Here is a 12,498-nt window from a genome sequence, read left to right as displayed (position 1 = left end):
TTTTTTCGCGCTTCGCGCGAAATCTTGCCCCCCCCTGGCTAAAATCCTTTGTACGCGCCTGGTTGTAAATAATTATTACCGCTCTTTGACCTGCAACATTACCGACCTATGATTCCATCAACAGAGGGACGCTAAGTTACTTTACGTCCCTTCGGACAATTAAGTAAAATAACATTTTCTCATCTCAAATGACGATAAAATTGTGTACAACTGATTTTTCGGGAAATTACAAATTTTACTTGACCAGAGGGGTAAAGTAGTTGTTAATAAATATTACCGCAGTTAAACTATAGAACCATGAAGCCAAGTCGGTAAAATAACGACCCGCTCTGAGAGGTGTTCGTGAAAAAGCGCACACATTTCATCCTAAAACACAATACAATTTTGAACAAATCTAATTTAGCCGGTTATTAAATACAAATATATCAACAGAGAGACGTACAAACATATATGTATAAAGATATTAAATCTTCTTAAAAGTAGATGGTATCAAAAACAAATTTCACTAACAAAAATTATTTAAAAGAAATAAGAATTTCTTCAAAAGTTCTTGTCTAGTTCTTTGGAAACATAATAGAAATGGAATGGGCTATTGAACTTGCACTAAGGTAAATATCTGTTTAGAACTTTAGGAAAAGTAATTTTAAGATTACTTTAAAACTCAAAAAAACTATTTTCAGTTTTTTTGTCGTTTCTTACTGAAATAAAATTTTTTTTTAAAGATTAATTCAATTTACAGTTGTCAAGATAATGATATGTACAGGGTGTCCCAATAAACATGGGAATTCAGAGACGAATTTGAAATCGTCTTCGCAAATAATTAGCGTTGTGTTACCTAATTTCAATGGTCAAAATAATGTTACGCCTGCTAGAGTATATTTTATGTAAACGGTATAAGACTGTTAAAAAGTTGTGCGATGTTCTTTAACATTTTTGCAAAACAGTGAAAAGAAACAACATGTACTGTGTTTGTATACACGAATTTCTGCTATTATTAAGTACAATACAGTATGAAATAAAAACATAAACAAACAACTGAAGTTTAGCAGACGGATTTAAGCTTTATTATGGGGCAATATCAAAATCGTTGCGGAATTCTCATGTTTATTGGGACACCCTGTATCTAACTGGATGTTTTCAAAACAACTTTGAAAATTACACATTTTTCACTATTTTACCTACACGCTACTGTACTCTTTACTTTACATCATTGTTAATCTTGTTAGGTTTTAAGTTACAATAAACCTGTGTTAAACTTGTTATGTTTTAAGTTACAATAAACCTGTTGCTGCAACCATGTGTATTGGTCCCAAGGGAGACACTGATGGAGTTCAACCTGAAGAATGCGCAGTCAGGTAACAACATCTCAGTCAACTCTTTCTAATGTTAAATCTATTGTGGGAAATGTCAACTTAAAATTTGAGGGAGCCTTCGATATTAGTGATTCCTTCGGGGTGGGACTATACCATGGCAAATCCCCTAGGAATTCATTTAACCCCTGGGAGTGGGACTACACATAGATACGGATGATTATCGAGAATCGCAACAAAAAAGTTTTTACCCCGGCTCTGGATAAAAATGCTAGCTTTTCTGATTTTATATAGATCTTATTTATTAACTAAATATTCATGACAAAAGTTAATTTTGATTTAACCCATTTACTAAATATTGATGTGTTTTAAATGTAAAGTTTTTTCTATATCTAAAAAAAAATTTTATTTTAAAAAATTCTTCACAAAATCCATTATGCATTCCATCAATATTTATTTATGTTTATGTTATAATAATATTCTAATAAAGGTTCATAAGATTCCATCAAAGTATTGTTTGGTGCGTAAACTTGGTTTTGTATTTTTAAGAAAGTGAATGATATTCTTTGAAAGTTTTCAAGGGCCACCAGTTGGCAGTCTGGGGGGAGGGTAGATCTTTTTAGATAAAGCCAATTTAATGATACATTTTTTCTGACATTTTAGAACTACATCTCTAAACAGTTCTTATACCTGCATATTTTCATAATTAATATACAATATTAATATTAATGGAATTTGTGTTAATTTGGATAATCATTAAATTCCTAACTTTTTACTCAATTTAGAATGGCTCGTGCAGGCGCTCATATAATTGGTACTAACTGTAAGTTTGATCCATTCATCAGCTTGGAAACTATGAGACGAATGAAAGCTGGACTTGATGCAGAAAATCTTCATCCCTATCTAATGTGCCAGCCTTTAGGATTCCGAACTCCAGATGTAAACCACTTTGGAGGTTTTCATTTACCAGAGTTCCCTTTTGGTGAGTTTTACCTGCTTTATACAATGGGATCGACTAGGTTTTCAGCGGACAAAAACTTTCGGGAAAAAATGCGAAAATTTTCTTTCGTACTTTTCGCAAAATTTCGCATTTTCTCGCAAAAATTAATTTTGCGAAAGAAAGCTAAAACGATGCAAAATTTCGTGAATAAATGAAATCCGCGAAAAACTATATTGCTGCATGCAGCTGCAACAATTGATTGTGCACACAAAAAATGCGTGGAAATATCTGCTCAACGAGCTCGGCATTACTAGTTTTGTTATATTATAAGTAGTAATTTCTCTTCCTTTGATAAAGGAGGAAATTTCTTTTCGTGCAATATTTGTGCATTTTTTTTTTTCGCGAATTGTTTGCATTTTTTGTTCCGCGAAAATTTCACATTTTTCCGCGAAACAGATTAACGCAGAATTTCGCGGAAAAGGGAAATTTTCCATTTCGATGAAACCGGAAACCTTAATAGAAATCATAAAACTATGAAATTGAAAGACACGTGGTTAGACTCAAATTGTGATGTTTGTTTAATACAAAGGGATCCCATAAAACTGAGAAATAGAAAGACAAAGGTTAGACTCATATTGTGATATTTGTTTAATACAAAGGGATCCCATAAAACTGAGAATGGAAAAACGACTGTTTGGCTCAAATTTTGATATTTGTTCAATACAAAGGGATCCCATAAAACTGAGAAATGGAAAAACGACTGTTTGGCTCAAATTGTGATATTTGTTTAATACAAAGGGATCCCATAAAACTGAGAAATAGAAAGACAAAGGTTAGACTCATATTGTGATATTTGTTTAATACAAAGGGATCCCATAAAACTGAGAATGGAAAAACGACTGTTTGGCTCAAATTGTGATATTTGTTCAATACAAAGGGATCCCATAAAACTGAGAAATGGAAAAACGACTGTTTGGCTCAAATTGTGATATTTGTTTAATACAAAGAGATCCCATAAAACTGAGAATGGAAAAACGACTGTTTAGCTCATATTGTAATATTGTTTAATACAAAGGGATCCCATAAAACTGAGAAATGGAAAGACGACTGTTTAGCTCAAATTGTGATACTTGTGTAATTCAAAGGGATCCCATAAAACTGAGAAATGGAATGACGACGGTTAGACTCAAATTGTTATATTTGTGTAATTCAAAGGGATCCCATAAAACTGAGAATGGAAAGACGACTGTTAGACTCAAATTGTTATATTTGTGTAATTCAAAGGGATCCCATAAAACAGAGAAATGGAAAGACGACTGTTAGACTCAAATTGTGATTTTTTAATACAAATACAATTGTAGAATAAAAAGACAACTGTTAAGAGCCAAGTTACGAGTAAAGTCCAATCAACATTAAGTCATATAACACAGTAATTGTTTAGTTAACAGAGTTTACAGAGTTTACAGAGTTTACAGAGTTTACATAGTTTACAGAGTTATCAGAGTTTACAGAGACCCAGTTTACTTAATAAGTTGATTTTCAAGGCACAGGTAAAGCTATTTGCTTTATATCATTAGCAAATACACACATGTTGTCTTCCTACTCCTCAGTACTATGGATCCAGCATATCTGATGGGTAGCCCATAATATACGAATACGATAGAAAGAGTTAAATGCAACTGCTCCCGTCACAATTTAACTACTAGAGTTTTTTTTTCGCAACTACTCCAGTCGAAATTTAACTACTTTACATCACACACAAAATTTAGGGCAAAACATTAATAATAAACAATAAATTGGTAAGGAATAAGAAGTTATTTATCCTACTGGTAGCCCTAAGTAAATAAGGATCAAGACAAGTTAAAAATAAAATGATGTCCAGTAGTGAAATTAATTTTCAATTATTACATTATTTTCAGCAATGGAGCCGAGACAGATTACAAGGATTGAAGCTGCTCAGTTTGCTAGGGAAGCATATCATCTTGGTATCAGAGTTATTGGAGGTAAACATTGCTATCATTAATGGAGCCGAGGCAGATTACAAGGATTGAAGCTGCTAGGTTTGCTAGGGAAGCATATAATCTTGGTATCAGAGTTATTGGAGGTAAACATTTCTATCATTAATGGAGCCAAGACAGATTACAAGGATTGATGCTGCTAAGTTTGCAAGGGAAGCATATCATCTTGGTATCAGAGTTATTGGAGGTAAACATTTCTATCATTAATGGAGCCGAGGCAGATTACAAGGATTGATGCTGCTAGGTTTGCTAGGGAAGCATATAATCTTGGTATCAGATTATTGGAGGTAAACATTGCTATCATTAATGGAGCCAAGACAGATTAGAAGGATTGATGCTGCTAAGTTTGCTAGGGAAGCATATCATCTTGGTATCAGAGTTATTGGAGGTAAACATTTCTATCATTAATGGAGCCAAGACAGATTACAAGGATTGATGCTGCTAAGTTTGCTAGGGAAGCATATCATCTTGGTATCAGAGTTATTGGAGGTAAACATTTCTATCATTAAAGACAGATTACAAGGATTGATGCTGCTAAGTTTGCTAGGGAAGCATATAATCTTGGTATCAGAGTTATTGGAGGTAAACATTGCTATCATTAATGTCTGAAAGCATTCAATCGAAATAAAGCATTATTCCACATATCTGATTGATATGTTTTTAAACCAAAATGTATTCTGTTTTCGAACCAAAAGGTGGAAACTTGATAGATAAATAAATAAACATAGGCAGCTTATGTACGCATAATCACCAAGAATTGTACAATCCGCGAACTCGTACTTCTAGGGGTCAAAGTGTACTTGAATGATTAGCGGGGTGGTTTGCTGTTTTAATGGATTTCATAGATAAATAAATAAACATAGANGGAAGGACATCTGAATCCCTCCAGTGGAATGTAAATCACCCTGCGTAAAGTTTTAAATTGTAAAAAGCATTTTTTGAAACCCCTCCAGTGAAAATAAAATCCCTCCGGTGGTCTCCAGTAGAATCGAAATCTTACTACGAACTTCTTTGAGTCCTATTCTACAACGTTTGTTCTTGATATCCAAATCTACTGTGAAAACTATTAAATTCTTCAGTCTTAGTTATCCATGCTAGGACCGAATTTAATGAATTGTAGATGTCACTGAACTATCTATATCGGCAGTTCAAATCCTGAATCAGCGATTCAACCCCCCATGAGTTTTTAGCTTTGAATCGGTGATTCAGGATCCGAATCGGCGGTAAATAATTCAGCGAACTAGCTCAAATTCATTAATTCTGGTTCCTGATCTGAGTTTATATATCCCTGATCTGAGTTTATATATCTATGTTCTGGATTTCTGATCAATATCCAAGATAGAATAATTCGAATCTTAATAAGAACAACAAAAGTAATGATTTGCTTGTATGAAGGATTAAAAACACACAAGTTTAGACTAAAATATATAATTTAAAGGGACTGTAAGCGTAATTTCAATTGACCCTCTGATCTAAAGTCTGGAAGATATCGTCGTTTTTATGACTTGAAAAGTGTTTATTTCTGTGAGTTCCTCCATTGCATCTATTAAGCAAGAAATGCGTGGGTCACTTTTGCAGAAAACCCGATATCTAAAATAAACAGCTTTTAAGGGTATCATTTTAATTTGGGCAATGCCGTCTTTTCACGGAGGGTTACTTGAAATTACGCTTACAGTCCCTTTAAACTTAATTTCAAGGTTGCTGCGGCATTGAATCACATCATATCCGAGCAATGGCCGAGGAGCTGGCAGTAGAGCGGGGAGGGCTACCTGAAGGATCTAGGAAGTCAGATCATGATTTGTCAACCCTCAAGAAAAAAGGAGATATGGGCAGGGACGAGTTCAAGATGAAGTAAGGAATATTATTAAAGAAAGGGGATCAGGATTGTGTATAGGTCTTATATTCGAAACTATGCTCTGTCTCTTCTCCTAAGACAAAGATTAATATTTTAGATTCATCATTTCATTTAATTGAGATTACAGTTAACATTAATAACAAAGAGAACAAAAAATTTTAAATTGACATTTAAAAAAGATCTCTAATTTTACCGTGACTTTTAGATCAGACTTGTACTAGTCCGTAGATCAGACATGTACTAGTCCACAGATCAGACATGTACTAGTCCGCAAATCAGACTTGTACTCGTCCGCAGATCAGACATGTACGAGTCCGCAGATAAGACTTGTACTAGTCCGCAGATCAGACATGTACTAGTCCGCAGATCAGACTTGTACAAGTCCGCAGATCAGACTTGTACTAGTCTGCAGATCAGACTTGTACTAGTCCGTAGATCAGTCATGTACTAGTCTGCAGATCAGACTTGTACTAGTCCGTAGATCAGACTTGTACTAGTCCGTAGATCAGACATGTACTAGTCCAAAGATCAGACATGTACTAGTCCAAAGATCAGACTTGTACTAGTCCAAAGATCAGACTTGTACTAGTCTGCAGATCAGACATGTACTAGTCCAAAGATCAGACTTTTACTAGTCCGCATTTCAGACTTGTACTAGTCCGAAGATCAGACTTGTACTAGTCCTAAAGTTTTCTCGCAAATAAAAATGAGCCCGTTCGGTTTGTTTTCAATTTGTTTGTTTGTTAACGACCCAGTTCGATTCAGAAATTGCTCGTTAACAGTCTGACGGATTAATAAATGCGAACGATTAATAAAAATTTCTAATAGTTTTTTGTTCGTTAGTTTTGAAAATAGACTATCGTTTTTTTTCTCTGAACGATCGCATTCGTTCGTGAATTTTTCTGAACGACGTCAATTTCTTTCATTTTGAAATATTTCGTTCGTTAACGTAAGCGATGCCCATTTTCGGCGATACTTTCTGTAATTCTAGGGGAAGTAAAGCATATTTTCACTTCTAGGGGAAGTAAAACATATTTGTACTTCTAGGGGAAGTAGAGCATATGTGCACTTCCAGGGGAAGTAAAACATATGTGTACTGCTAGGAGAAATAAAGAATATGTGTACTTCTAGGGGAAATAAAGAATATGTGTATTTCTAGAGGAAGTAAAGAATATGTGTACTTCTAGAGGAAGTAAAGCATATGTGCACTTCTAGCGGAAGCAAAGCATATGTGTTCTTCTAGGGGAAGTAAAGCCTAATTGCACTTCTAGGGGAAGTAAAGAATATTTGTACTTCTAGAGGAAGTAAGGCATATGTGTACTTCTAGGGGAAGTAAAGAATATTTGTACTTCTAGGGGAAGTAAAGCATATTTTTACTTCTATGGGAAGTAAAGTATATTTGCACCTCTATGGGAAGTAAAGAATATGTGTACTTCTAAGGGAAGTAAATTATATTTGTACTTCTAGGGAAAGTAAAGCATATGTGTACTTCTAGTGGAAGTAAAGAACATTTGTACTTCCAGGGCATGTAAAGAATATGTGTACTTCTAGGGGAAGTAAAGAATATGTGTACTTTTACGGGAAGTAAAGAATATTTGTACTTCTAGGGGAAGTAAAGAATATATGTACTTCTAGGGGATGTAAAGAATATGTGTACTTCTAGAGGAAGTAAAGCATATGTGTACTTCTAGGGGATGTAAAGAATATGTGTACTTCTAGAGGAAGTAAAGAATATGTGTACTTCTAGGGATGTAAAGAATATGTGTACTTCTAGAGGATGTAAAGCATATGTGTACTTCTAGGGGAAGTAAAGAATATGTGTAATTCTAAGGGAAGTAAAGTATATGTGTATTTCTAGGGGAAGTAAAGAATATGTGTACTTCTAAGGGAAGTTAAGAATATGTGTACTTCTAGGGGAAGTAAAGAATATTTGTACTTCTAGGGGAAGTAAAGTATATTTGTACTTCTAAGGGAAGTAAAGTATATGTGTACTTCTAAGTGAAGTAAAGTATATGTGTACTTCTAGGGGAAGTAAAGAATACTGGCAGAGCTTGATTCCTTGCACGGGAAGACCACTCTCCTCAGCTCTCAATAGGAATTCATTTTATTAGATTTTTATCATGACTTAATTATAACTTTAATGAACTGTAGACGTCATTTCATGTGACATTTTATTTATAGAATAGTATGTATGTACGATTCACATAATTTTCTCTTTGAGCATTGATTATTTTCTACGAAGTGATTTGCGACTGCAACAATTGGAAAAATTGCTTAAAATTTAAAAAAACCTGTCAAGTTAGAAAACGACGACATTCCACACTATTGCCCTTAAAAATCATTTGTTTATCTTGAATGAACATAACAAAAAGTCAGAAAAATTGTCCACTTTTTTCCTTTAGAAGACGACTTATGCCTAGAATTTAAAAATTGAGGTATAGATTAAGTAACAATAACATATTTAGGGTTTTTTTTTACAATAACCCTAAGGCAGAAGCCCAAAGACGTTAAATTACAGATTACAAAGACAGATAGAGATCATGCTCTGCCTGCGCGGAACTTCTTTGGGCTTCTGCCTCAGGATTATTGTGAAGAAAAAACCCCTAAATCTTAAAAAGACGATAAATCTAAAGACGCTTGGTCTCAAAGTCATACCACCAGTAATTTCTGTCACATTAATATAGCTGACATTGAAAAACTTTTTATTATAGTTACAAATTGATAAAATAATTTTGTTATAAAATGATTTGGATAATCAGAACGATGAACCCTGAAGTTGTAGATAGGAGTGTACTAAACTAACTATAGGATCCACCAAGTTTGATATTTTGAATATCAAGTATTAGAAATTGCAAATATAGTGTGAGACATAATGCACTAATCGTTCAGGATAATTAAGAAAACATGAGAAACTTAATTTTTTGTATTTGCACGTTTTTTATTTTTTAACCGATTTTACCTTAAAATACGTACTTAAAATTTCAAATTATTTGTATCCAGTAAAAATTATTTTATATTAAAATAATAAATGATTTGAAAACTAGTTTTTTAACCTACTAGATCGATTGGAGCTACTATAGCTTCTAAATTTACCAGATCTATTAAAACTACTGAAGCTTCCAGAGTTACTAGATCTATTGGAACTACAGCTTCTAGAGTTACTAGATCTATTGGAACTACAGCTTCCAGAGTTACTAGATCTATCATCTATTGGATATACAGTTTCTAGAGTTACTAGATCTATTGGAACTCAAAGTGAATAAATACTGAAGCGGAACAGACTAAGGCAACGACGACAGGTTGGGTCATAAGGTTTTATTTGGTTTGGAAATAATTGCACGAAAAGATTTCTTTTGGAAAGTAAAGACTAGAAAAAATAGACAAAGACCCATGAAAATGTTGTCTTCAGTTAGAACTTTAAAATATTCATAATTAAAATCAAAATTTTTTGTATGTTTGTAGTTTATATGTAAACACTATAAAGTCGCTTAATCAATTCATTGATTTTGCCTGGCACTTCTAATTCTATATGAATTTATCTTTAAAACTGCTTAGTTTTTTTCTTTCAAATCTCAATCCATTCCGAAATATGTTTGTAAATGGGCTATGGGGGCTCATCCCCCTCAGTGGGGACTATGGGGGGGGGGGTTTGGCCTCCCCCCACCCTAAAAAGAAAAAGAAATGTAAGCCCTTCGTGGAAAAAAAACCTGAATACGCCTCTCTTGATATTTTTAAAACTATGTCTAGTTCTCAACCACTCTTAAATCTGTCAAAATATAAAAGTGAAGACCAAGAGATATATTTCAAAGATCTTTATTTTTCGGTATCACAAATTGTGCATTCCTTGTTTTACAGATTATGCATGCAGGCATTATTGTGCTGTCTTAAATTATTTATTGTTCAGTAAAATGGATAAAATTCACTTCTAAAATCTTAATTTACGTTAGTCTAAATTTAAATTAACTACAAATTTTAAATCTGTGTTTGTAAACTGTCTCATTTACTATAATTTCCTCTCATTAAATGGCGCCGAGCCATAGAATGCAAATTATTCGGTCAAATTAAATCAATAATATGTTGATTATTCGTCTATAGTTGTTCTTCAGGTCATTCCTGGTGTCTAGTCTATGGTTTGGCTCTTTTATTCGTCAATTCTAATAGATTTGAGCATCTTTATGTTCGTATAAACAAATATTAACTCAAACCGGTGGGATTTTTCCATTTAATACTGAAACCAATCACACAGGGGCTATCAGTGGTGTTTCAAGTAACCCTCTTTTTAAAGAGTTGAATTTATAATTATTATCAAAGTAACAATGAGATCCTAAAATGAGTTTAATTCCGTAATTTTTGTCTTATAAATCCACGATTCACTTTAAGTTTTTGAGGAGATACTGAATTTATTTTTTTATCGATTGAAAAAAGATAATACCTACTATCTATGCATCGTTTTGGTTCAGTAAACAAGATTTGCGAAAAGAAACAACATCATTTTTACTTCAAATTCCGTTGAACGGTCCTTTAAACTATGCAAAAATGTTCCAAATGTTGACAACGTTTTAGTTGATTGAAAGAAAAAGATGTAGAATAAAGCAAGATTTGATGAAACATTTCTTTTTCAAATCGCTTGAAACTGAAGTTTAAAAAAACTAGGCTTTTACGACGCTTTGCGTTCATCTTCTATTTCATTTGTGAAAATTTTCTCCTTGTATGCATTGTAAAACCAAAACAAACAAAAGTTCGCGGATTTAGAAGAAAGATTACGTGGAATTTGAACATTTATTGGAAATCTAATTTTGTTGGAGGCTAATTTTTGACATTTTTATCATTCATAAACCTTCCTTGGGGTCATGTGAGGTCCCACACAAACTTTGGGCCCAATCGGTTCAGCCGTTTTAACATTTTGACAGACAAGCAAAGTATATATTGATAAAAAACTTTCATATTTTAAATGAATTAGAATAGAAAACCTTTAAGACTCATTTTTAAACCGAGTTGCTTAAAAACTACAATTTAGTTTCCTGTAATCTACAATTAGAATTTTACACTAAAAATACATTATGATAAATTATTTTTGCACTTCACGCTAACTGAACAACAAAAATTACAGAAATGGCGAGAATTTTTTTTTAATTTGCACAAGCCGGGTAGAATGATTTTTTTGCAAATACACACAATGCAAATTTCTTATTTTAGCACTCTGTTTTGCAAAAGTGCATTGACCATTGATGGTAGTTTAATTGAGACTAATCATTATAAATTGGTTCTCATGAACTACCCCCCCCTCCCTTCCCTCCATCTCCCCCTTTTGTTAACTTTCAGCCACCCTTTTCTGTATCAATAGTTACAAATCCTCGCTCGAATTTGCCAGGATGCTGCCCCCACCCCTCCCCCCCCCCTTAAAAAGTGCGACATTTAAACTTTTTGTCCTCAAAAATTTAAAAAATTTAAGGAAAAGAAATATTTTTAGAATAAGATAGATTCACAAAATTCATGATAAATATGTTTACAGAAATTTGTAAAACATTTCGTGTTTTCTATAAACGCAAAAATAACATATACTATAACAAAATTATGTTTTTTATCTATTATAATAAAACAAGACATTCGTATATATATATGTTGCATATAGCCGGCCAAACGGCTGGACCGATTGGACTGAAATTTTATGTGGACATTGGACACTCATGGGTGGCCGGGGGTGTTAGAATAGGCAACAAAAATTTGAATTTTTTTTCAAAATTAAAAAAAAAAATTATCCACGGGCAACGCCGGGCCCTCCAGCTAGTATAGAATACAATAATAATAATATATAGTAATTGGAATTTCTTTGCCAAGGTATTCGTTCTTTAAAAGACTAACTATCTATCTATCTATCTATCTATCTATCTATCTATCTATCTATCTATCTATCTATCTATCTATCTATCTATCTATCTATCTATCTATTAGGGAAAAGCGTACGTGGAGAGAATGGAGGGGAAAATGTAAAAGACGGAAAGTGGGAAAGGGAGAAGGGTACGGGATAGGAGGGAAGAGAAGGGAGAAGGTAAAGGACGGAATGTGGGGAAGGAGAAGGGCAGATTGGGCAGAATGGAAAGGAAAGGACGGAAAGTGGGAAAGCTAGAAGCTGGGGAAAAAGGGTGAAAGAAAATGAAGGTATAGAAAGGGAAGGGGAAATAGAAATGAAAGGGGGAGGGAAAAAATAAGATTAGTGCATGACCAGCCAAAAAAAGGGGGAAAAAGGTGAAGCTGGGGGGGGGGGGGAGGATAACTATTTAAGGTTACATGAATGAAATGCGAATGTTTAAACGCAGGAAATAAATAATTAATTTAACAAATTGGTTAAAAAACACTTTTTTAAAGGGAATGTTT

The 12,498-nt window shown here is 33.6% G+C and overlaps 1 protein-coding gene across 2 annotated transcripts in view; it reads left to right on the top strand.

The window, feature by feature from the left end:
* Positions 1 to 9,108, top strand: part of LOC111700974 (betaine--homocysteine S-methyltransferase 1) — a 38,094-nt gene extending 28,986 nt beyond the window's left edge. For both annotated transcript variants that reach the window (XM_023472067.1, XM_023472068.1), the window contains exons 7-13: positions 559 to 608; positions 1,272 to 1,355; positions 2,096 to 2,292; positions 4,170 to 4,253; positions 5,966 to 6,119; positions 8,150 to 8,218; positions 8,883 to 9,108. In XM_023472067.1, the coding sequence (XP_023327835.1) occupies positions 559 to 608; positions 1,272 to 1,355; positions 2,096 to 2,292; positions 4,170 to 4,253; positions 5,966 to 6,119; positions 8,150 to 8,218; positions 8,883 to 8,925 (681 nt within the window). In that variant the 3' untranslated portion in view covers positions 8,926 to 9,108. The remainder of the gene's footprint in view (positions 1 to 558; positions 609 to 1,271; positions 1,356 to 2,095; positions 2,293 to 4,169; positions 4,254 to 5,965; positions 6,120 to 8,149; positions 8,219 to 8,882) is intronic.
* Positions 9,109 to 12,498: the final 3,390 nt, after the last annotated feature.

This window comes from Eurytemora carolleeae, unplaced genomic scaffold (assembly GCF_000591075.1).
Source record: "Eurytemora carolleeae unplaced genomic scaffold, Eaff_2.0 scaffold386, whole genome shotgun sequence".
Classification (NCBI taxonomy): domain Eukaryota; kingdom Metazoa; phylum Arthropoda; class Copepoda; order Calanoida; family Temoridae; genus Eurytemora; species Eurytemora carolleeae.
This window is presented reverse-complemented; position numbering and strand designations above follow the sequence as displayed.